Source organism: Heloderma suspectum, chromosome W, assembly GCF_057233095.1.
Source record: "Heloderma suspectum isolate Gila_16-S chromosome W, 16-S_ref, whole genome shotgun sequence".
NCBI lineage: Eukaryota > Metazoa > Chordata > Lepidosauria > Squamata > Helodermatidae > Heloderma > Heloderma suspectum.
This window is the reverse complement of record NC_139475.1, coordinates 1,412,871-1,438,209: the sequence shown is the minus strand read 5'-3', so window position 1 is coordinate 1,438,209 and position 25,339 is coordinate 1,412,871. Positions and strand designations below refer to the sequence as shown.

Here is a 25,339-nt window from a genome sequence, read left to right as displayed (position 1 = left end):
CTTTTCTAGTAGGGATTTGTTGTATTATTGTTTTATTTAGTACGTGCCATGTGCATTGACGGCACATCATCATTATTATTATTATTATTATTATTATTATTATTATCAACAACAACAACAACTTTCTCAGCTATTTCCAGGATGAAAGACAAAAAGAGTGAGGGGCGCTGACCAGCCACTCTTCACTCCCCTTCCACTCTTCATGCTGTCGCTGCTTTATTACAAGGGGGAGACTAATAAAATAAAAATGTTCCCCTATACTGGCAAGCCATATAAGATGACAGTTTGGGATGGTGGTGGTGGGGTTTGATCCCTATTACATTACAAATGGAACTATCAAGAAACAGTTTAGTATGTTAGGCTCCCTGATACTTCTTCCATATTCGATTATTGTGATTGGGTCTTAGGAGAATAATGTAGCATTTGGGGAGAAAGATACAACCCAAGAGAACAGCCCCAGAAGCCAAGATGGAGAAGACCTCCACGGCCACCATGGACTTCCCCTTAGTGCTCAAGTAGGTGGGCACAAAGGAGACCCAAATGCTGCAAAACACCAGCATGCTGAAGGTGATAAACTTGGCTTCACTAAAACTGTCAGGCAGTTTCCTAGCTAGGAAAGCCACCATAAAACTAGCAAGGGACAGGAAGCCCATGTAACCCAAGACAGTGTAAGACATGGTGACTGAGCCTTCATCACATTCCACTATGATTTCTCTGGCTAGGGAATGAAAGTCCAAGTTTGGGAACAGGGGAGAAGTTACCAGCCATACAGTAGAGATAACAGCTTGGATGAGCGGACAGGCCAGGACAATGGAGTTTGTCAGTTGTCTTCCCAAGAGTTTTCTTGCCACATCTCCTGGCTTGGTGGCCATGAAGGCCAGAACCACCATGACAGTTTTTGCCAAAATGGAAGACACTGCGACAGAGAAGATTATACCAAAAGCAGTTTGTGTCAGGGTGGAAACTGAGCCCATAGAGCCCCAGAGCAGTTCTGATTCTGAGGAGGAAGAGCAATCCGTGGGAGAGGAGCTCGCTCATCTCTCACAAGCACAGCAGCTGGCAGAGATTCCTCCTGCCGGCATTCCTGGGATAGATAGTGACCCTGGCAGTGAGAGAGCGCTGGAGGGGGGCTTGCTGGATGCTCGGCGCAGACGCAGGGAGCGACGACAGATGGAGGGCGCCGAAAGGAGGTGCTCTGCTCGTTTGGTTCTCAAATAACAGCCGCATCCCGAGGACCCAAGGGAAAGAGGGAGGATCTCTTCATAGCCCATAAGTTCAGAGTCTTCTCGCGGTTCTCCTTCAAACGGGGAGCTTACCTGGAGCTTAGGCTACTCTGCTATCTACCCCAGTGCAGTTCCTTGCTTAGTCGCTAGTGATTAGTATCTGTAAGAGTCATAAATAAAGGAATAAAGCCTTGGAAAGGATCCTCGTCGTCTGTGTCCTGAGTTGGCTATTGGAGGGGACTGCAAGAGGCAGCTAGGGCGCTCCTGACAGTTTGTTGCAGAAGACAGGTGATGGTTGTGGGTTGGCCAATGAATAGGAAGGAGCAGAGGAAGCAGAGCAGGAGGGAGAGAAGAAGGACGTATGTGAGGTCTCGATCGTTGGCTTTGACAATTGCAGTGTCATGGTGTTTAATGACGGTTGCCAGCACTAGAGATGTGATCAGAGTCAGGAAAAGAGCAAAAGAAACTAAAGCAAACCCCAAGATCCCATGATAAGAAAGGAAGTGGATATTTTTTGAGACACACTGATCTTTTTGTTTGGATATTGATCTTCTGGACACCTGGCACAGTGAGCTGCATCTGGAATTAAAAACAACAACACTATTTAAATATATCAAGCATGACAAACGTGTATCAAACTTGTTGACTTGTTGTTTTACTTGTTATTTAATGCATACCCAAGGAGAAGTGTATCTAATTCAACATATTGTTGGGTGCTTTTTTTTTTTAAACTTTAAGCATTGGAGTTGCAGCCTATACATACTTTGATGAGGCACAAAAGAAATAAAATAAATCCCCCTATGCTTTTTTTTTGTAAGTGGTGATCTTAGTTTCAACATTTGCAATAAACACTGCATCCCCACCCCATTCTGTGTTGAAGAAGGAAAAAACTGAATCTTATTAACTGGAAGAATTGAGCCAATATCTGCAGGGGTCTCCTGAGCCCTACACTGTCAAGACATGAAGTGGTGCAGAAAAAGAAGGACCCCAGATTGCAAGAGACCCTGTATGGGAAAACGCAGCTTTTATTTGGGGTCTGTAGTAGGGGTGTATGAACCCCACTCACCTGTCTGGTCCGGGGCATCCGCTGGGGGGGGGGAGGCGATCAGTCCCTCCCCCCAGAATCCTTCCCGGCTGGCTCCGCTCTGTGGTGAGTCCGCGGAGCCACCAGCCGGGCCCGGCCACAGACGGACTTCCGGCCACTGCCACGCAAATGGCGTCCAGCGTAGCGGATGCCATTTGCGTCCCTGCCCTTGGCCGTGATAAGCTACGTAAATATTTACGTAGCCAGTCACAAAAAGAGCAGGGACGCAAATGGCGTCTGCTATGCCATTTGCGTCCCTGCTCTTTGCCATGATAGGCTACATAAATATTTATGTAGCCAATCATGGCAAAGGGCAGGGACGCAAATGGCGTCCGTTACGCCGGACGCCATTTGCATCTGCAGCCCGGCACTGGATGGCTGCAGATGGCAGCAGATTGGCCTGGACCAGCCAGTGCCAGGTAGGGTCTGTCCCTACTGGACTTTGCGGGGTGCGGGGGGGAGCAGTCCGTTCCGCCACAGACTCCAGGGGGCCGGATTCTTTAGAAGTCCATGATTTCTCTGCCATCCCTAGTCCGTAGGTCATGCTTCAGTTGCTGCAAAGACCACCCAACTGCCTCTCCTTCAAAAGCTGTTTGACCCTTGAATCAAAACTGAATGAACAGCTTTATTTCTGAACCCAGAACTATTGAATTTCAGAACATGCTGTTGAAAAAGTTACATATGAAAATCCAAGCCAATGCTATTATGGGAGAAAATCCATTAGACATTTAATTAGAAAATATCTTCTGAAAAATAATAATAATAATAATAATAATTATATTTAAATTGATCCACTGTGAAAATTGGTGGACTCTTCTCTTTGTCCATGATTATACACATGCACACACACACCCCACCGCCACCCCATGCTCACCTGCACCCTTATCACTCCCAGCAAGTTCTGCAAGTAAATAAGGGTTTCAAAGTTTCAGCTACCTGTCTGGTTAGAAAAAGTCCCTTCTGGACAACGGATGCATTTGTAGCAGCAAATCTGCTTCCCTTTTGGAACTTTTCGGCTCTGCCCTGGAGGACATCTCTCCACACACCTGGCAAAAGCGATGCTCCAAAAGGGAAAAGAAAAACTGCTGAGGTTTTCTTCACAACTTGAATATTTTTCTCACATTAAACAAATAGGGCGAGACTCAAAGTGGTATCCCTCTTGATGGAAATGAATCATCCACCTGAAATCTCTTGCAGGCATTTTCAGATTGTTCAGAGCCTCAAAAAAGAGACTCAGATAAAGTGTGACATTAATCATTCCAGGATCAACATTTCATAAGCTTTTTGCCTGATCCAGGAAGGGCCATTCTCAAGGGACTGGAAATGCAACATTATCTCATCCCCTCTTTGTGCCCACCTGGGTAGCCCATACAACGGCATCTGCATCAACAGTGAAGTCTTGGCCTGGGGGTAGCCCCCAGATCCATCCTTCCAACTTTCACAACAGAAGTTGAAGTCCCATTTGGGAAGATGATCCAGTTCAGGATGTCATAGTGAGGTGATCTCTCCCTGTTATCAGTAAGAGATACTTCATCTCCAGCACTGTTGTTGAACCGGATGTTCCTCAAAGTGGCAAGGATCTGAAAAGAAGGAGACACTTAGAGCTTTTCTACACAGGCATTTATTGTGCTCTCGTGCTTCCTTACAGTTGTTTACGGGTTCTTTAGATAATGTCATGATCCTCCAGTTTCGCTTCTGTTTTTTCAGAGCACTTTTTTTTTGGGGGGGGGGCTAGCATGGGGAAAATGGGGTCTTATTTCTTGAAGCGCAGTTCGCACTTGTGTATTTGCGCTGTTCCGCTATAGCACAGCTCCAGCTAGAGGTTAGCATAAAACTAATGTAACATAAAAGTAGGACCGGAAAAGCTTTTTGTGAAGAACTCAGATTTCAATTCTGCGACGAAACTGGAAGTGGATACAGTGATTAATAAGCCTCATTTAGAAAAGCTCTTCGAAAACAGGTTGACTGGTCATGACCGTGAGAGGTCTGGTGCTTTGTCGATACTGTCGTGTTCACCTTGTTCATCCAGGCATTGAGATGTTCCAGGGCACAGACCTTGCCTGGTTTTGGTTCCCTCTGGAAGGAAGTCACTGGAGTGTATTGTGCAATATTTACGTTCACTTACACATATGCCTGTTGATCGTAGATGATGGCGGCTCAGCCTATACATTCCAACAGACCACTGGTCACACATCAGATGGCTCAGGAGACATCCAGCACCCTAAGACTAGGCTTACCATATTTCCTTGAGACAAAAACGGGAAATTGGGATGACAAAAACGGGACGGGGTTATGTAATATTCTGTATTCATGAAAAAGTAAGACTATATTTATTTTATTATTTATTATTAAATCCATTAATCGCCCATCTGGCTGGTCACCCAGCCACTCTGGGCGATGTACAACACACCATAAAACAATTTAAAACAATAAAATTCTGCCATAATTTTTGTTTTTAAATACCCTAGCCCACCCCAAATGCCTGCCTGAACAACCACGTTTTTAATGCACGACGGAAGCTCATTAAAGAGGGGGCATGGCGGAGTTCCCTAGGGAGGGAGTTCCACAGGTAACAAAAGTTTTATTAGAGAAAGAATCTCTATGGGCGGAATGATGGTAGAAATAACAGCAGGACCCCCCCTCCTGGCTCCCACACGCTGAATGGGGCTCAGCGGCCGCCTCTTGAGTTCCCCGCCACTGCAGACAAGCCGGGGGGGGGGCGTCTGATCGTCGCTCGCTCAAGACGCCTGGCCCTGGCTGGACGAAGGAAATGGAACTTCCTCTTTCGTCACACTAGCAGTTTTACTGCACGCATTGATTAGCATAGAGCCTTATGATAAACGCGTTCAGTTTTTTTTTTTACAAAAAATTAAAAACGGGACAAAATTGACATTTATATTAAAACGACGGGACGGTCGGGAAATATGAAAAAAAAACACGGTGTTGTCCCATTTAAAACGGTACGTACGGGACGCTTATAGAGCCTGAGTCTACCCCTTCTTGTCTGACTCAAGAACAGCCATCTCCCCACACAGAGACCCCTGGATTACTGCATCCTTAGCTGGGAGGGGGAAAAGTCTGTCCCCTTCTGTGACATATTTAAATTCAGCTAAAACACAAACAGGCACATACCCTTTAAATTTTAGAATGCCTGGGCAAACAGAAATATTTTAATTTGGGGCTGACAAGAAAGCAAAGTCAGTGCCAGTTCTGTCTCCCCGGAGTGCATGCCAAATCTCTGCATCCCAGCACAGAGATGGCCCTTTTTTGTGAATGCACAGTGTGTTTCTCTGTACGATGTAGAGAGATGTAGAGGTGGTGGAGCGGCTAGAACGTTGGACTGGGAGCTAGGAGACCCAGGTTCTGGTCCCCACTGGGCCATGGAAGCTCACTGGGTGACTTTGGGCCAGTCGCAGACTCTCAGCCCAACCCACCTCGCAGGGTTGTTGTTGTGAGGACAAAACGGAGAGGAGGAGGAGAATGTATGCCGCCTTGGGTTCCTTAAGGAGGAAAAACGGCGGGATAGAGATGTAATAAATAAATAAATAAATAAATAAATAAATAACCAAGCTGAAACAAGGAAGGCCTTTATTTTAAAAGTGGACGTATGCAAATGATGCAAGCCTCTTGTTTTGCCTTCAAGACTCGCTGTACTCCCATCGCACCCCCTATTTCTGGGTTAAACCACCTCCTTACCTACAAGGAGGCTTGGAAGCACGCTACCAGAAAGACACACTACTCTCTTTCAGTAGAGGTGCATTTGGTGGTGACCCAAGAGAGAGGGGCCTCTGGGCGGCTGCTCCCAGCCTGTGGAGCTCCCTGTCACGGGAGGCTAGGTTTACTCCCTCTCTGCTGCCCTTCCGTTGGCAGGCAAATATGTTTTTATTCAAGCAGGCTGTTGGCACGTAAGTGGATCTGTTGGGTCGAGTGCTGTTTTAATTCTGTGACTGCTGTGTTTTTAACTGTGTTTTAAAGAACGTAAGAAGAGCCGTGCTGGACCATAACAAGGGTCCATCCACTCCAGTATTTGTTTTAGTATTGTTTTCATCAACTTTCTTTTAAAAACTGAAGTTTTTTTAATTAGCTCCGGAGATTGTAAGCCACCTTGCATACCATTTTCTTGGTGGAACGGCTGGGTACGAATCAATCAATCAATCAATCAATCAAATGAATCAATCAATCAATAAGGTCACATGCCCTTTTTGTGCCTGATCTTGCTAGCTCAGAAGCTAGGGGAACCGTCCATCTGGGCTGTCGCAATGAAGGAACTAGCTTGGCAATGGTATTTTACTGAGAAGGAGGATGAATTTTGGGGGGGATGGCCACTGGGAGATGGCGCAGCCATGAGATGTGGGTAGATAACATTGTGGGTAGGGTGGGAGGCTCATTTCTGGATCTTTTATATAAGCACAGGGCACGAGCTCATATTGTAACAACAGGAGAGGCTGGCTTTCTCGAAGCTGTGACGACACAGTAGTATTTTTTATCCCTTTTATAGTCATTCTTCCTCTCCTTCTTCTCCCATTTACCTTCATTCTAAACAAAATAAATAAATCCTGTTTTGATTGTCTGCAAGAGGACTGAAATGTTGTCATGTGTGGGGTGGGGGACTGTGGAGAGCTGGTTGATATCGGGAAGGGGTCCCGCTCTCTATGGGGGGCATTCTCCTGATCTAATTCTTCCACTCACACATGCTAAAGAGCTGAGTCTGTAACAAGAACCTTTGTGTTAGCCCAGGAAGTCAAGGCTTGTCTGCTTTGCAGCTGGAGAGAAGTCTGATAAAACCTCAGAGAAACTGGAGTCAGAGAGATCAGAGGGCACAGGACTTGTCTGCATTTGGGAGATATGACCAGTGGGGCAAAACCTCCCATTGTTTTTGCTGGATGATCATTGCAATTTGCATTCATTGGGTTGGACAAAAAAAGCTCCTGGACAGAACTGAGGAGATGAAAATATGGCACAGGGCTGAATTAGGGGCATTGGGACAATATCCTGCCGGGACCCCTAGCCCCTGCCAAGGCTGCCATATGATGGAGTAGCCAAAGAGGATGGCTCAAACTGACCCCCCCCCAGCAAATTGGAGGACCCAAATTAGCCACGTATATACTGTATTTTAAAGAATTAACTACTCAGAGAAACCAGTGCAATTGTGGCTCCTTGTCCACTCTTTACAACAGGGGTGACCAGAAGGTAGATTGGAAACTACTGGTAGATCCCTGGTGATCAGCAAGGGTTTCCAATTCCCAATCATCTAACAACAGCAACAATGTTTCTATGGAAAATACCCCCCACCCCACCCCGTTGTGGAAAGAGAATGTTTGGGGATAGAGGAACCAAGACTGGGTTTTTGTGTGCAAGGACTTGTGAGCGTGTATTCACCGGGCTCCATTTGGTGGATCTCAAGGGGTCCTAGTAAAGTATAACATAGACCCCCCAAGCCTGAAGTCTGCCCACCCACTCGTGCCTTGAAACACACTAGTGCTTTCAACATACAGTGGCCAGCTGAGAGAAAGACACCAAAATATTTTCTACTTTGCAGCACCCCAGAAATCCCCTCTCCTCTACACCTGTCCTCATCCCTCAGCCATGCATCTACGGCATGCGTAAGCTAAGGCTGGGACAAAATCACCCCCCCCCCCCAGTTCCAGACTGGTGGCAGAGAAAACTGCCGAGTCTGGCTGGGGCAGTTTCAAGAAGACCTGTCTGTGAGGACCTGTTGTCTCGGCTTGATATCAACAGTTCCTAGGCAGGAAAGCGACCCACCGCCGCCATGGTCAGAAGCAGCCTGCCTCTCAATACCAGTCAACAATGGCAGCAGGAGCGTATTGCGTGCCTGTCCTGCTTGTGGGTTTCCCACTGGAGCATAACTGGTGGGCCGCTGCAAGACTCAGGGTGGTGGACTAGAGAGGCCGTTGCGTGGTCCTCCCTTGTGTTCTTAGCTGTAGATAAACATGCCCTCAGGGAACAGCACTTGCAAATCTGCAGTACATCTCTTCCTTCCTGGCCCTGGCCTGTGTCCGCCTCCCTTACCTGTGGGATCTTGAGGATGCTCAAGGTGGAGTCCATCTGCCTCAAGACTTCAGAGGCGAGACTCCCAATGATGGATGTTAGCGTCTCCTTCCTGTCGCATTTGCAGGGGGGAGCCAATCGCCCACGCGTGGAGAGGAGAGAGAAGCCGGCCATAAAGACGGCCCTTCCATAATTGCTGTCCTCATAGATACGGAAGCCTAGCGTGGCATTACCTAGGACCGCTGGAGCCTTATTGAGCTCATTGATGGCAAAAGCCAAGGCAAGTATGTGCTGGTAGTTCTTGGGCGCTGGCCTGCAATGAGAGGCACACAATGTGGGGATCGGAACAAAACAGTAGAAAAACAGCATGCAGTACTGCCCATCGAACCCAACCTGCTTACACAGCGACAGATCCCAACACTCGTCGCATGTTGTCGTTGTTGTTATTATTATTATTATTACATTTCTATATTGCCCAATAGCCAAAGCTCTCTGGGCGGTTCCCAACAATTAAAACCATAAAATACAACGTAAGATAGGGGTTAGAAGTTTAGAACTACAGGATAAAAGAGAAGTAAAAACCAAAACAAAACCTAGCAGCAATGCAAAGATTTAAAATACCGTAACAGATTTAATGCAATGAATATGAACTTGAGCACGCTCCGGGAGAGAGCGCAGGACAGGAAGGCCTGGCGTGCTCTGGTCCATGGGGTCACGAAGAGTCGGACACGACTGAACGACTGAACAACAGATTTAATGCAACAGGAACAGAAAGACTAAAGACTTCTTACATAGTTATATTGCCCCTACAAACACACCCAAACACACACGCCAAGAGAGAGCACTCTGCTAGAAAATACTGACGGTCCAATTAATCTGGCATCCTGCCCCCTGTAACCCCTCAAGCTTGGCATGAAGGCAACTGGTCTCTTTGCTCCTGAATGACTGGTATTCAGTGGGACACTATTTATGAACATGGAGGGTCCATTTAGCTGCTCAGAACAAACACACAAGGTGCAAAGACCTGACGGGACTTCAGTAGACCAACAAGATAATTTTGTGCAGTGTTTTTAAATAAAGCACTTGATGGTACACAAGCAGTCATAACAATGTCATGACAATTGGATGACCGTATTTCCTTGAGACAAAACCGGGATATTGGGATGACAAAAACGGGATGGGGTTATGTAATATTCTGCATTCATGAAAAAGTAAGACGGTAACAAAATAACAAAACAATAATATATATAGCGTATATAAAATACGTACAAAATATCACAGGAGCAGTAAATAAATCTGTATGGCATGCCACACTGAGCACTGTAATGCAGGACTGCAGTGGCCAGACTGCACAAAATCATAAACACACCCCAAAAAGAGAAAGGAATGAACACCCCGACTGCTATCACAAGCTGGTATATGCTGATGTCCCACAGAGAGTTCCGCTGTAATAAAAAAATAGCTCACAGCCTGTTGAACCGAAACATGAGTCTGAAAAGTCCGAATCAAACCGAATGTAGGGTGGAAAGAATCTCTATGGGCGGAATGATGGTAGAAATAACTGTAGGACCCCCCCTCCTGGCTCCCACACGCTGAATGGGGCTCAGCGGCCGCCTCTTGAGTTCCCCGCCACTGCAGACAAGCCGGGGGGCGGCATCTGATCGTCGCTCGCTCAAGACGCCTGGCCCTGGCTGGAAAAGGAAATGGAACTTCCTCTTTCGTCACACTAGCAGTTTTACTGCACGCATTGATTAGCATAGAGCCTTATGATAAATGCGTTCAGTTTTTTACAAAAAATTAAAAACGGGACAAAATTGAATTTATATTAAAATGACGGGACGGTCGGGAAATATGAAAAAAAAACGGTATTGTCCCATTTAAAATAGTACGTATGGTCAGCCTACACCACATCACTCATGCCAGTCTATGATATTCCCTTTTTGACTATACATAGTCTTCATCAGGGACTCCTATAGACAATTCTTAAGGTACATAACCCACTCTAATAACAAACTCTAATAACTGATATCATTAAAAGATTGTTTCACTACCTGAATAAGTAAACTTTTCAATGGCCAATGAGGCAAAATAGCCAATTATGTTTATAGGCTGAGAGTGAGGTAGTGTCAGGGTTGCCTCTGAGCCCAGGGAGTGGCAAAGTAGTTCAGATTCTGAAGAATGGGGCACGGCTACCCTTGAAAGACCAGGTCCGCAGCCTGGGGGTCATTTTGGACTCCCAGCTGTCCATGGAGGCTCAGGTGTCAGCTGTGAGCTGGACAGCGCTGTATCAACTCCATCTGATACGGCGGCTGCGCCCCTTCCTTCCCGACCATCTGCTCCCATCGGTAGTACATGCCCTGGTCTCCTCTCGTTTAGGCTACTGTAATGCGCTCTACGTGGGGTTACCCTTGAAGACGGTTCGGAAACTGCAGCTGGTACAGAACGCGGCGGCTCGCCTGATTAAAGGCAGCCACCGGCGAGATCACATCACTCCAGTGCTGAAGGAGTTGCACTGGTTACCAGTTGTTTTCCGGGCCAAATTCAAGGTGTTGGTTTTGACCTTTAAAACCATATATGGTTCCGGCCCAGCCTATCTCAAGGAGCGCCTCCAGCAGCACCAGACGGGCCGCTTAACAAGATCAGCCTCGGATGGCCTTCTCTCTGTCCCATCAGCCAGGAGAGCTAGACTGGTGGGGATGAGGGAGAGGGCCTTCTCTGTGGTGGCCCCCACTCTGTGGAACTCCCTCCCTAGGGAACTCCGTCATGCCCCCTCTTTAATGAGCTTCCGTCGTGCATTAAAAACGCTGTTGTTCAGGCAGGCATTTGGGGTGGGTTAGGGTATTTTAGAAAATGTTTTTATTGTAGAATTCTATTGTTTTAAACTGTTTTTATTGTATGTTGTACATCGCCCAGAGTGGCTGGGTGACCAGCCAGATGGGCGATTAATAAATTTAATAATAAATAAATAAATAAATAAATAGAACCACAAAACTCTTTGGTTTTGGGGGAGGAAGTTTCCCAGGCTCTTCCAGACATGGATAGGCAGATTCTTCAGGTTTCAAAAGCCCAGCTGGAGGGAGATGGCCCCTCTTCACACACCCCTGTGAGAGATAGCGAACAGGGAGAGGTGGGGCTTGAGACCCTGAATTCTTAGACGCCAGGTGCAGACGCAGAACCAAGAGAGAGATGGCAGGGGCTGAGCTTAGGCGATCTGCCCGATTGGCCCAGTGTGAACAGCTGTGCTTAGAGACCTCACGAGAGAGAGGGAGATTCCCCCCACAGCCCTTAAGTTAGGATAGTGAACCCGCCTTTTCTTCAAACGGTGGGCAACTTTCGTAGCTTTCCTTCGAACTCCCTGAAGGCATTTCCTTTGCAGACTGTGAGTCACTGAGAATTTGCATCTGTATGACCCATGAAGTAATTGGATCAAAAAGCCGTGGATTGAAGCCTTTTGTCTGTGTTTCGATTTGGCTTTTGAAGTTCAGCAGGGGCAGAAGGAATCCTGACAGCTAGTCCCTTTAGGAGAAAACTCCAATACTTTATTGAAAGGAGAATTTCTGGTTTTCTCCAACTCACTCTTCCCAAGATGTGTTAGTATTTCAGAAGCCAGTCCATTTAGCTATCATACCTCTTGATACCTGTCCTCCATTAATCTGTGGGATGGCCCTTTAGCACCCGCTAGCTTCGTCCATCAGCCAGGGGACGAAAGGGTGCTGTGTGTCTTTGTGCGTGTTTCTTTGGAGGAATTACTTGGTGTGTGTGTCTTACAGCCTGTTGCAATCTGCCTTGAGAACCATTAGGTTGAAAGGCAGGCTATAGACCTTGAAAATTCACTGTAAGACCTCAGGTTCATCCTCTCCTTCTCCCAAGACAAATGCTTCCTTGCTTGCAAATGAAAGATTTAAAACATTGCAAGAATGAATACAGAGTGTGGAGCAGAGAGAGAGAGAGTATACAAATCCATCCCGAACTACCTTATGCCTACACCTGATATAGGTGCTGAAAGGATCTGGGGGGGGCGATCCAGGAGTGGCAGCCACATCATCAACAGGACATGGGGGTCCATCACGCTAAGTCAGAAACCCGGTTTTGTGTTTCCCCATCCCAACGTGAGGCCCAAGGCACAGGAAAGAGAGCATGACAAGAAAGGCACCAAAAGCGTGCCAGGCACCATCCTGTGAATATTCATCCCATAATATTCATCTCTGTGGAAAACTCTTCACAGCTCTCCAAAACTCAACGATCCTTTGGGTTGTTCTTAGCACAGGGTTTCTAAGCATGCAGGCATGGGAATATTTTGATGAAGATTGCACATGAAACCAGGTATGTCTTGGCCCACCTAGGTGTAGAATCATCGACTAGTCGGGTTGGAAGGGGCCTACAAGGCCATCGGGTCCAACCCCTGCTCAGTGCAGGAATCCAAGTCAGAGCATCCCTGGCAGATGTAATGATAAATATGTCTTTGCGTTAAACCTGCAGGTTTTTTTTTTTTAAACGCAAATAGCTTCAGTTTGGGTGGGATGCAGCACTGATAATTTCTGGGACTGCAGAAGGTGGAGGGATTGAACTTTTTCTGGTGCTTGCGTAGGGGGCGGAATTAGTTTCCGAACGAAAAGCACACTAATGCATATTCCACCCCCAAGAACTTACCGATAAAATGTTAGCCTGTGTTTTATGGGCGATTGCATAAAGGTCACGACAGAGAAGAGCCTCGTGTGGCGCAGAGCGCTAGGCGGCGGGATTGCAACCGAAACTCTCCCCACGACCCGAGTTCGATCCCAGCGGAAGCCGGGTCTCGGGTAGCCGGCTCAGGTCGACTCAGCCCTCCATCCTTCTGAGGTTGGTAAAATGAGGACCCAGCTTGCTGGGGGAAAGGTAGTCACGACTGGGGAAGGCATTGGCAAAGTACAGCAGCACCCAAATCGTCAAAAACAGACTGCCCCTCCTGGGTGAGAAACTGAGTTTAGCACAAAGCCTGAAGGGCAGCGGACTGCGCAGGTTCCAGCCGGGGTTTGAGACAGCAGGGAGAAACGGCCACCCACTTGGGAAGGCTCAGGGTGTATTCATCACATGAGTCTTTTGCCCTGGATTTCTTTGTTCTTCACGTTCTGGGTGGAAAACCACAGGGATTTAGCAAGGAAGACGGTTATCCTGACAATCAATCCCAGGGGAGAGAAATAATCTCACCCTCACAGCTCCAGGCTCCCTTTGGAGCTCGATAGAGGAAAAACATGCTTGCCGCCCTCTCTGCTTCTCTGTGGGACAGACAGGCCCAGGAGCCTTTGTTGTCAGGTTCTGGCCTCAGTCCTGTTTGATGCTGATCCAAGATGGAGTCCAGGTCAACAACAACGTTAGCCCAGATCAATGGCCCTTAAAAAGGTAAAGGTGTCCCCAACCAGTCGTGCCCGGCTCTAGGGTGCGGTGCTCATCCCCGTTTCTAAGCCGAAGAGCCAGCGCTGTCCGAAGACGCTTCCGTGGCCATGTGGCCGGCATGACTGAACACCGAGGTGCACGGAACGCTGTTACCTTTCCCGCCGAGGCGGTACCTATTTATCTACTTGCAATTTCTTGCTTTTGAACTGCTAGGTTGGCAGAAGATCAATGGCCCTTACCCTTGTCCTATCCACTTTCTCCACACCATGCATGATTTTAGAGACCCCTGTCAGGTCCCCTACTCTTTATGCATCCTTTTTCTACACTAAAGAGCCCTGAACCTTGCAGCCTTTCTCATAGGGGAGTTGCTCCAGCCCTTTAATCATTTTGGTTTCCCTTTTCTGCCCCCAAGAACTTACCGATAGAATGTTATGCTGTATATTATTGGAGATTGCTTAACGCTCCATGACACAGATAGAGGAGGTGAGAGGGGTAAATTCCCTCCAGCAATGAGGTCCCTGGCTTTCCAGGCTCTACGGAACCCTCTTTGAGGTAATCAGAACTGTACACAATATTCCAAGTGCGGTTGCACCATAGATTTGTTTAAAGGTATTGTGATATTAGCAGTTTTATTCTTGATTCTGTCCCAGGCTCCCAGCGAACACAGAAGTTGCCTTTTCACAGCCGCTGCTCACGGGATCGACTGACACTTTCATAGAGCCATCCATCACATTTCCAAGATCCTTTCCTGGTCACTCATGGCTCAGATTCCATCAGCGTATACATGAAGTTGTGGGATTTTTTTTCTCCCAACACGCATCACTTTGCACTTCCTTATACTGAACCGCATTTCCAATTAGATGCCCATTCTCCCAGTTTGGAGAGACCCTTTTGAAGCTCTTCACAATCCCTTTCTGTTTTAACCACCCTAAATAGCAAAGGGTGCCCAAGAGCTCCGTAGAACAAGAAACCTCCAGGTCCATACAGTCGAGTCCCACAAAATGGAAGTCTGCGCTCTATGGATAACTTAGAACCCTTGGCTGCCCCCTGAGTCAGGGCCCCCCCCTCCAGCCCACCTCTTGGCTGCTCCTTTCCCTAGCCTCTGTCCTTCTGCAGCCGCTCCACTTGGTCATTGTGGAAACTAAGATAATAAATAATTTTAGACATTCCCCCTTTTGCCGCCCATCCTTCCAGTGGGATCCCGAGAGTACTGTGGCAAACCGCACAAAGAGCAACAACAGCAGCCGTCCGTTAGTCAACGTCTTCTTAAAAACTTTATTAACAGTATTTCGAAAGCAGCCATTTCCGACTTGGAGCAAAGAGCGCAAACGCCAGGGAGGCTCCAGGCCCTCAGCAAACGGAGACAGCAGGGTAGATGGCATCAGGAAAGACAGAAGAAGAGGTGAAAGCTAAAGAAAGCCAAATGGATCTTTCCAAGCCAGAACCCACCCCGGCATCCAGCGTTGCCAGCAGTAGCCAGCCAAAGGCCATGGAGCTCTCACATGACGTATGGACATTACTAAGAGAAGCACCTCAGTAGCAGAGCCCCCGCTTTGCATGCAGAAGGTTCCAGGTTTGATCCCCAGCAGCATCTCCAGGTAGGGCTAGAAAAAGACCCCAGTTTGAGACCCTGGAGAGAACCTTTAGGTTAGACTGTACAACCAAGCTAGATGGCCCTTTCTTCAGTGCTTTCTTCAGGACCATAAGGACTGGAACCTTACTTTATTTTAGGGGAAAGACCAAAGCTCAGTAGTGGAGCCCCTACTTGGCATGCAGAAGGTCCCCGGTTTGATCCCCGGTGTCTCCAAGTAGTGCTGGGAAAGGACCCCCATCTGAAACCTGAGACAGCCAGCTTGGCTTTGGACAATATTTCATGTCTTGAATGTAGTCCAGCACCTGGGAACCAACTTCCCCAAATGGCAGCTCTTCATATACTCTGTTCCTTGGCAGCAACGGCAGCGTTCAAACCGCAAGCACCCCTTCAACCCACACACTGCATCCACACTCTCCAAATGCCGTATCTAGAAGCAGCTGTTGACCTTTCTATCTACACACCGATAGGAGGGGGCTCAGCATCAGAGGGGGTTTGGGACCAAAAGCATTCTGCAATCTGGGCACACGTGCTTTCCTGGGACCAAGCCCCATTAAGCTCAGTGGGACATATTTCTCTGTGTAGAAATACATAGGATTTATCTGTTGGTCTGCATCAGCCTTCACCCTCCAGATGGGTTGGATTTGCGTATCCCATAATCCCCAGAAAGCGTGCTGGCTGAGGATGATGGCAGTTGTCCATCCCCACCTCTGCACTGCAAGATCAAGTGGAGATTGATGATTTAGACATGGAGGTCAATAGTGATATTAGTACCGCCAGGATTGAAGGCAGTGTGCTGGAGGACACAAGCCGGAGAATGCTATCTCTCTCACTCATTGTCAGGGGGCCCTAGCCGGCCTCTTTCAGTCTACTCCAGTAGCCAGCTCCAGACACAGACAAAGGATTCTTTTCAAGGCTTTATTCCTTTTACAACTTAATAACTCTATCACCAGAGACTAAGCTATGAACAGCAGCGTAACCTATGCCCCAGGTTGGAAACAGTTGGTTCCCGTTTGAATGAGAATCACTTGCAGACCCTGAACTTATGGGCTAGGGAGAGTCCCTCCCCTTTTCCCTTGGGTCCTCTGGGCGCGACTGTTGCTTGCGCGCCAAACGGGTGCGACGCCTCCTTTCCGTGCCCTCCATAGCTCGTCGCTCTTTGCGTCTGCGTTGAGCATCCAGCCAGCTCTCCTCCTGCACTCCTTCACTCCCAGGAGCGCTATCTATCTCTGGAATGCCGGCAGAAGGAATCTCTGCCGGCTGCAGGGCCTGGGAGGGATGAGCGCACTCCTCTCCCATGGACGGCTGTTCCTCCTCAGAATCAGAACTGCTCTGAGGTCCTATGGGCTCAGTGTCCACCCTGACACTCATGTCCTGTCTGTGGGCTTCCCACGGGGACATCCGGTTGGCCACTCCAGGAAACAGAATGCTGGACAGATAGGCTTTGACCTGATCCAGTTTGCCTGTTCTTACGCTCTTAACCTGGGCAAGGCATTCTCTATCACAGAGCTGGGAGTTCCTTGGTAGATTAGCTGAAATCTAGCCCGGGCTTGTCTTCCTTGACAAGCTCTCCAAAGACGGGGAGAGCAAGATTTGTTTTGCAGCCCTGCTCCGCGAGATCCTTTCAAGTGGAGATGGAGGGGACAGAACCAGGAACCTTCTGCACACAACGGAAGGGCTCCAGCACTGGCCTGGTTGCTCCTCCCAACAACTGCCCAATAAGCAAAACCGAAACCCGACTCCAGTGCATGCAGACATTTTCTCTGGGTCTATATACCCACACAGCACGATATCACTAAGAGACGTTCCCCCTCCCCAGGAAACTGTGGGGACCGATGCCTAGAGATACAGAAGAGGAGCCTCAGCACCTCGCCAAACCACGATTCCCAGCACCCTCTGGGAGAAACCATGGCAGCTCAGTCAGCACGCAACCGAGATACGGTGCAGTGCCAGGGCTGGCCTGGCACCATCTTTCAGAAGAGGGTGGGACACAGATGCAGAAAGAGGGAAGGGGTTCTGAGCCCACCCCATCATGAATCATTTTCCAGCAGACGAAAATTGTCTTGGGTGGGAGGACGGCAAGAAGAAGGGGCAATTCTTTCTGGTTTGCAAAGCTTCCCTTCCTTCTCCTCCTCCTCCCCACCTGCAGGTTTTAAACTCCCCCACCCCTCCCCAGGTGACATGGGGTGGGGGGTGGCCCTCTGGGCGGACTCTCAAAAGGGACCAACGGAAGTGTCCAAGGGCCCGGGCCTGTTGGGTGTTTCTTGGCGCAGCTTAGCCACATTTTGGTAGCAGACAAACAACCCCCTCCCGCAATTTGTCCGAGCTTGCAGCCTGGTCTGGATGAAGATACACCCCTTGTGTGTCCATCTCTGAATGAATCAAGGCCCAGGCCGTTTAAGCCGATCTCCCCCCAGACAGAGCCGGTCTGGGCAGTTTCTGGCGGCCAGGTGCTGGGACCCTTATACGTCGGTCTCTCTGAGCAGGTGGAAACAGCTGTGGTCCAAAGCGGCGCACACGCAGACGGACTCCTCCAAGCCCTTTGATGAGGCCGCCTGCTGTTGCGTCAACAGAGCCTTGTCCTCAGCTGGGAACCCAGGAACCAGGGAAGTTGAACCGAAGGCCTTCTTTTGCAGAGTGGGAGACTCCTGTATGGACAAAAGCAGAGCAGACGGAATAAGCGCCCACTCCATCACTGGCACCCCCCATGGGTGACAGAGCTGTGCATGCTGGGATTCCAGGACCACGTGACATGAGCCCTGGTGCACGACAGATGGGGTTCCAAAGAAGAGAACGGCCACGAGCCCGAGGCTGTAGTGTCCCAGCTTGTGACCTTGCGGAAAAATTCACCCTACAAGACAAGGGTGGTGAAGCTCCGGCCCTGCAGAGCTCCAGACTGCCCCAGGTCACACCCCTTTCCACAGGCCTCACCCCCTCGGGGGCTCGCCATCCCGCTCTGTCCTGCCCCGCTATAGAGCCAATGGAAGGAGCTGTGCACCGTTGGGGGTGGAGATGGTAGCACAGAGCCCATGGGCTCCCGGGGTTCAGGGGAGGTGTTTAGCCACGTTCTCGGTGATTTAATTGAGAGGCTGATGGATGTTCCAAATTCCAGAGCTGGGCTTGGGGAAAGCCAAGGTATTCTCCAATTATATATTGCTTTGCCAAGCTCAAGTCCGAATCGAGGGCTCATCCATCACTGGATGAGGGTGGGCAACATCAGGCCCAGAAGGCCCCCCCCCCCGCTGCCCATTGACACACCCCAACTTTTTTGTTTAAAAATTGCAACGAATAACTTGTTTTCGAGCTAAATGTAACCCTTGTGGCACTAATGAGTGCTCTGGCCCTTTTGATTTTGATTTTCTTCATTTTTTCTCTCCCAGTGGGGCCCACAAGTCTGGGGGCAACATCCCTGATCCAGATGGTTTTGGCTACAACTCCCATTCTCCATGGCCACTGGCCACATCAGCTGGGGCTGGGGCAAGTTGTAATCCAGAAGATCTGCCGGGCACCATTTGGGGGGAAAGGTGATCTGGGGTTCTCAGCACCCGAAGGCTGATATTGTAGGGAACTCCTGGCAGGAGACGTGACGATTGTTAGATGACATTTGCCCCCAGTCTGCTCCCCAAATATCCCAGTGCCCGCACACCCATTTCCCTCCTCTGCACCTTGGTGAATGGTTTCTTGGCTCCCTCTGGGGAGACCGAGGACGTCTGCTTCATGATGTCCCACCACAGCACGCTTGGACGCTTCAAGCTCTTTTTAGCCGGCCCTGGAATTTTAAAACACACAACCCAGAATGGTGAGGAAGCAAGTCCACACGGAGCGCATGCCTTGATCAGCTTGTTACAGAATAGGTTATACTGCTCTGGCTTTGACAGCTGCACTGCCAATGGCATCATCATGCCTTTCTCTTAAAAAAAAATAGGTCTAAGGCATCTTACCGGAGGGATTAACACATGCAAGAAGTTAAAACAACTTCAAAAGTACGAAAAACAATTTTCAGTGCCATGAACCAGTAAAACAACTAAATTAGGAAGCCCCACAAATGCCTGGAGGACAGGAAGGCCTGGCGTGCTATGGTCCATGGGGTCACGAAGAGTCGGACACGACTGAACGACTGAACAACAACAACAACAACAAATGCCTGGGAGCCAAGGAAAGTCTCAACCTGGCGACAAGAAGATAACTATGTTGGTGCCAGCTGGACCTCAGTGGGGAGAGCCTTCCACAACTGGGGCCACTGCTGAGAAGGCCCTTGTCCTTATCAACCACCAGGATCGGTGGTGTAGGAAGGGCTGGACTTTGGGGCTAATCACAAGACCCCTCTGCCCAGGGCTTCTCTGAAATGGAATTCACCCCTTGGCCTGAAAGAGGTTCCACACAAGAGCCAGTGTGGTGATGTGCTGGACTGGGACTCAGGAGATGCGGGTTCGAGCCCCCACTCAGCCATGAAGCTCACTGGGCAACTTTGGGCCAGTCCCTGACTCTCAGGCTAACCTACCTCTCAGGGTTGTTGTGAGGATAAAATGGAGTGAAGGAGGACCGTGTAAGCCCACCTTGGGTTCCTTGCAAGAGGAAAAAGGGTGGGATATAAATGTAATAATATTAATAATAATAAACACCCCCTGGTCTACCACAAAACTATGGGCCAGCCCTTCTCAAGTGCCATCACTTCAGCAAGCTTCATTCTCTAAAAGAAAAAGGCCTAGACCAAAAAAAGTTCCTTGGAGTGCATTAAGATATTGTACTAACAAATGTTTTTGAGCCCACAGGACGAGTGTTAATGGAGTTTAAAAACTAAAGCAAAATGATAATTGCCTAACAGCTCCACACAGCCAGTCACCTTTCAGGCAGCTCGCCAGGGCCCCAACGAGAACCGTGGATAAGGTTCCAAAGGCACCGTAGTAAAGGTAAGACATGGCGTAGAAGTCATCTGCGATGGCCGGCCTGCAAAGGAAATGATGTCATGAGATGCGCAGGAAGTGACCTGACAAAGGGTTCCTATGGGAGAGGGTGTGTCTGGGGGGCTTCCAAAATCAGACCACCAAAATCTGCATCGTAGAGCATGAACATCCACGAAGCTGGTTCCCAATAGGTCTGATTTTTGGTTCACCTAGTCCAGATGGAACAAGTTTTGCCTATTTTCTTCTTCCGATCTCACATCCCATCCATCTCCCTGGTCATCACTAGGGATGGATGTATGGGAATTTTGTTACGGTTCATCGGTGACCTTGCCACGTTTGTACCCCTGAATATGAGCATATTTTGCGTTCCCGAGCTTGTGATGCTGCTTCAGAAAGTGTGCACTGTAGAAAAGTGTGCACTTAAAAAATGTGCATTTTGGAAAAATGCACATTTTCATGCTTTGGTCAGTGGGGAGAAGTATGCATTTGGGTGCACACTTTAAAAAAATGTGTATTCAAATTAGGGATGCCGGACAAATGCATTTGAGGGCTGGAGTTCAATGGGTTTCCCCCGGGACTTTGTTTTGGTTCCCACTGTACCACTCGACTTGATGTGCAGCAAGTTCAGCCAATTTGTGGATTATCCAGGAATTTTGCGCATTGGGGGGGTGGAGGGAAGTTGTGCAATTTGCAGACATTTCTTAGCAATTTGCGCAAATTATGGCCACATTTGCACAAATTGGGTGAAATCCAATGTCAGTCCTACTTAGAGTGGAACCACTGAAGTGAATGGCACTTCAGTTAGTCATGACTAACTGAAGTCCCATTCACTGCAATAGCTCTACTGTAAGTAGGGCTTATGTTGGATTTTACCCGCTGCTCAGAAATTTCCACAAATTGCAGAACCTTAAGAAAAAATGCACAAAGGAGTTCCTGAAGTCTGGGGAACAGCTCACAGCTCAGCTTGCACACACAAAGTGAGTCGTACACACTGCAGAACTCAGTCAAGGAAAAAAAGAAGCGGATTTCCCTGTGATGGACATCCCTAACTTAAATGTGCACTCTTCCCATTCGCGCAACAATGACAAAAGCTCACAAATGGGAATGGAAACAAGGAGGGCTTCCAGGCAGAACTCGGAGAACCTCAGCAAGCTCCATTTCTGCCTTCTTTCCCCCTCTCACCTCTTCAAAGGTTCCAAGATGTTCTGTGGGGGCAACGGCCCAAACACAATGGTGCTGTTCACCCCCTCGGAGGCGTTGTAGAGCGGGCAGAAGTCTCCGTAGGACGGCAGCACGCCCATGGTGGTGGCACTGGGCGGATAAATAGTCCCCCCCACTGCTACCCAGAAAGAGAGGGCGAAGCCAACGCCGAGGCCGGAGAAAACCCCCTGGAAGCAAAGATGAGACTGAGGCTTACACGAGATCTTCGCTGAAAATTCCCCCCAAATAACTTTTAGCTGGAATGAGGAGGGTGTTTGGGGGCAAAACCACCTCCTGCGTACCTTTTTCCACTACCCCTTTAATGCATTTATTTTTATTTCTTTAAGAGGGTTATATACCACTGAACATATTTAAAACTATCTCGACATGTTTTTGCAGTGGTGGCAGGCCGCACAGGTCTCCCAACAGCCGACAGACACCATTTTTATTTCCCAAGAGTTATATTGATTTGTTACACAACAACCCTGTGAGGCAGATTAGGCTGAAAATCAGTGACTGGCCCAACGTCACCCAGCTGAGCTTCATGGCTGAGTGGGGATTTGAACCCAGCTCTCCCCAGCTCTAGTCCGACATTCCGACCACTCCACCCCACGGGTGCTGCCCTGGGAATGATTCTGTGTCAACACAAAGGGGTCTTAAGGGAAATAAAGACGGCATCCTTCAGATGTCAAGAGAATTCTGGTGCTGCTGCCCATAAGACCCCCCCTTTTGCCCCAATTTGCTCGCACTGCCACCCCCACCAAATGGGTTCCCTCCATTTTTTTGCTGCCTGAGAATGGAAGGGCAAAAACTGGAAGGAAATCATTTGCAAGGGCATCTCACAGGACTGAGAGAACAGACTAACTCCCTTCAGTGGACAGATGTGTGATTTCCCGGGAATGGGTGGCTCTCCTAGGCTCGCTGCTTGATCATGAGGACTTGATCCATGGCAGAGGCTCTCAGCCCTTCCATGCTCACAGCATTCTCCTTCCAATACCCCTTTATAGGGTTGGACATTGTTCTCTGCTTGCTGGACAACCCACGGTATTGATCAGCACCCCCCAAATGTATCCTGTCTGTCATCATGACTTACCACCGTGTTGCAAAATGGTACGAACATCCCTAAGATGAATGCTCCTAGAAGGGGGCCGCTGATAACCCCCATGACAGTGAAGGAGCCCTAAAGACAGAAAGACAAAAAGCAAAAGGAAACGTGTTGGGAAAATGCCAAAATCTGCAGCCAGGTGATACCCCAATTAGGACCATCGCAAAATGTCCACAGAATAGCAAGCATATTTTTGAGCTCTCCAGGATTATCAGCATGCAGTGCAATCCTGCACATGTCTACTCAGATGTAAACCCCACTGAGGTCAATAGGACCTACTCCCAAGTCAACGGCTAAAGGTTTGCAGCCTTAATTGGATTAGGTGCAGTGCTGGTCGCGGGTGCTACCATGCAGGTTTCAGATTGCTGGGACCAAAAACAATCAATGGCTGATCCCCCATTTTTGAATCTGTATTTATTAATTTTTATCATTTGTATTAAAATATTTATGAATCCCTTTTTGCTCCCAAGGTGATATATAAACATTAAAACGACCCATACAAACAACAGATCAGAAATCAAGAACAGAACACAACTATCCCTAAAATATACCCGACGTTTTTACAGCTCCCCTCCTCCCCGCAAGCAAAGTAAAGATGGGTCCAATCTGACCTCCCTGGACAGGAATTCCACAGCCAGGATGCTGTTACCAAAAAGGTCTTGTCATGTTTCCACCAACATAGCCTCTCTTGGCAGCAGCGTCTGAAGAAGTTCTTAAATGGCAGGCAGGTTCACACAGGAGGAAGTACCCTTTCTGATATCCTGCCCCCAAGCTGTTTGGAGCATCCTAGGTAGGAACCAGCCACTTGAATTAGGCCCAAAATCAAACTGGAACCCAGTGCAACCGACGTAGGTCTGATGTAACATGGTACAAAGCACACAGACCAGCAAGCAACTTGGCTGATGCATTTTGCACCAGCGGCAGTTTCCAAACACTGTTCAAGGCCAGCCCCGCATAGAGCTCATTACGGGAACCTAAACAGGAGAATGTATAAAACCCCGCAGTTACCCAGAACTATTTCCAACCTTCAGCAAAACAGATTCAGCAGGTTCGTTGTGAGGTAGAAAACAGAAGTACACATATAGGATGGTGACTTTTAAGTGTGGAATTCATTATCAGCAGCTAAGATAGGAGTAGCAAAAATTTAGGAGGACAAATTAGGTTCCCAGATATGCCCCTTTGGTTGCTAACATTTGGGATATAATGGATATTGATAAGTTAAGATTCTTCTGTGATAAGAGTCTTCTGTGCATGTCTCCTCCTTCAAACATGGGTGGAGGACATTCTTGTTGATAGAACAGAGAAGAAAGGACTGAGCACAAGAATTTACTTTCTACGTCGTAACAAGGCGCAGTTGGTTCTCCAGCTACACCTTACAAGATAGCTTGGGGACTTTCAGTTTAGACTACTGTAACACGCTGTGCACGGGACTGCTCTTGGAGACGGTTAGGGACAATACATTTCACTTTGCATTGTGGTTTTCCTTAAAAAACAACTGTACTGCATTGTACCTAACACATATGTAGAGCAAATGATGACATTTATATTGCTGAGTGGTGCCCAAGTCTCCCACTGGGCATAATAATGTACTCCAGAAATAATGTCGCCACAGTAAACAAGCTGTCTGTTGATGGGAAATGCTGAACGCAGGGACAGGTGAAGTTCTCCCTTACACTGAGTTGGACCATCAGTACATCTAGCCCAGCGTTGTTGACACTGACTGGCAGCAGCGGCTCTCCAGGGTTTCAGGCAAGAATTTCCCCCCCTAGCCTTACCTGGAGATGCTGCCGGGGATCGAACCTTCTGCGTGCAAAGCGGGGGCTCCCCCACTGAGCCACGGCCCCTCCCTAGCAGGTGGACGTGCGCAAGGCCAGAGTGAAAGGCGGGTGTGTGCGAAATGAGAAGGGGCGGGGGAGCTTTGACCCTGAAGGGCGCTGCACCCTGGGGCGAGCTGGGGTGAGAGACGTTATCGGGGTCCAGCTCTATCAGCTGGATGCGGAACTGCTACGATTTACACCTGGGAACCTGAAGCCCTAATCAAGTTGGCGATGTTTGTTCTGCAAACAAGGTCTTAGAACAATTACAAGCGTGAATCATTAAGAAAAACAATCAGCTGGTTCAGACATATATCCACACAAGAAGAGAACGAACTGGGCGAGAGGTGGCCGTGGCACCCTTGCACGGACGACCGTTACCTGCAGCACTCCGCCTCCCAGCAGCGACGACAGGGCCGCAACGGTGATGCACGAGGTGCCGTAGATCAGCGCTGGGGGCATAAAGAACAGACGGTTTCCTCCGTCAGACTCTTTGCTTCTGCTGACAGCAAAGCAAGTGGCTCGTCCGTGTGTGCAGCGGCGACGAGCCAACAACTTCCGGGAATGGACACGTTCCTGGAGAGGAGGCGATCGAGGGCTGCCAGCCCTGACGGCCCTGGGCTACCTCCAGTCTCAGGGGCAGCGTGTCTGCGTACCCCAGTTGCTGGGGAGCATGGGTGGGAGGGTGCTGCTGCACCCGTGTCCTGCCTGTGGGTGTCCCCTGGGCAGCTGGTCGGCCCTTGTGTGAACAGAACGCTGGACTCGATGGACCCTAGGTCTGATCCAGCGGGGCCCTTCTTATGTTCTTAACTACCAGCACTCCCCAGCCAGAAAAAAGTCCCAGAATTCCCAGCATTCCTTCATCCATGAATGTTGATGGAAGGGGGGGGGGCGGCACTGATGGTGTCACTTGCTCGGTGTTGGGGAACTTCTGCGACCCATGCGCGGTGTCAATCTCATGGTCTGGATGTGCCTTTGGCGTTCGTTCCATGGGCCGCTGGGTGTGCAGCTCTGCGGAGATACCTTCACAGCTTAA

The 25,339-nt window shown here is 48.8% G+C and overlaps 1 protein-coding gene across 1 annotated transcript in view; it reads right to left on the bottom strand.

Moving 5' to 3' along the window:
• Window positions 1–14,942: 14,942 nt before the first annotated feature.
• The window catches only part of LOC146333913 (sodium/iodide cotransporter-like), a 40,027-nt gene continuing 29,630 nt past the window's right edge, over window positions 14,943–25,339 (bottom strand). The window contains exons 10-15 of the mRNA XM_084825245.1: window positions 24,685–24,755; window positions 22,478–22,564; window positions 21,367–21,572; window positions 20,124–20,227; window positions 18,946–19,049; window positions 14,943–17,928 (exon numbers count right to left, since the gene is read on the bottom strand). Of these exons, the coding sequence (XP_084681371.1) occupies window positions 17,743–17,928; window positions 18,946–19,049; window positions 20,124–20,227; window positions 21,367–21,572; window positions 22,478–22,564; window positions 24,685–24,755 (758 nt within the window). The 3' untranslated portion in view covers window positions 14,943–17,742. The remainder of the gene's footprint in view (window positions 17,929–18,945; window positions 19,050–20,123; window positions 20,228–21,366; window positions 21,573–22,477; window positions 22,565–24,684; window positions 24,756–25,339) is intronic.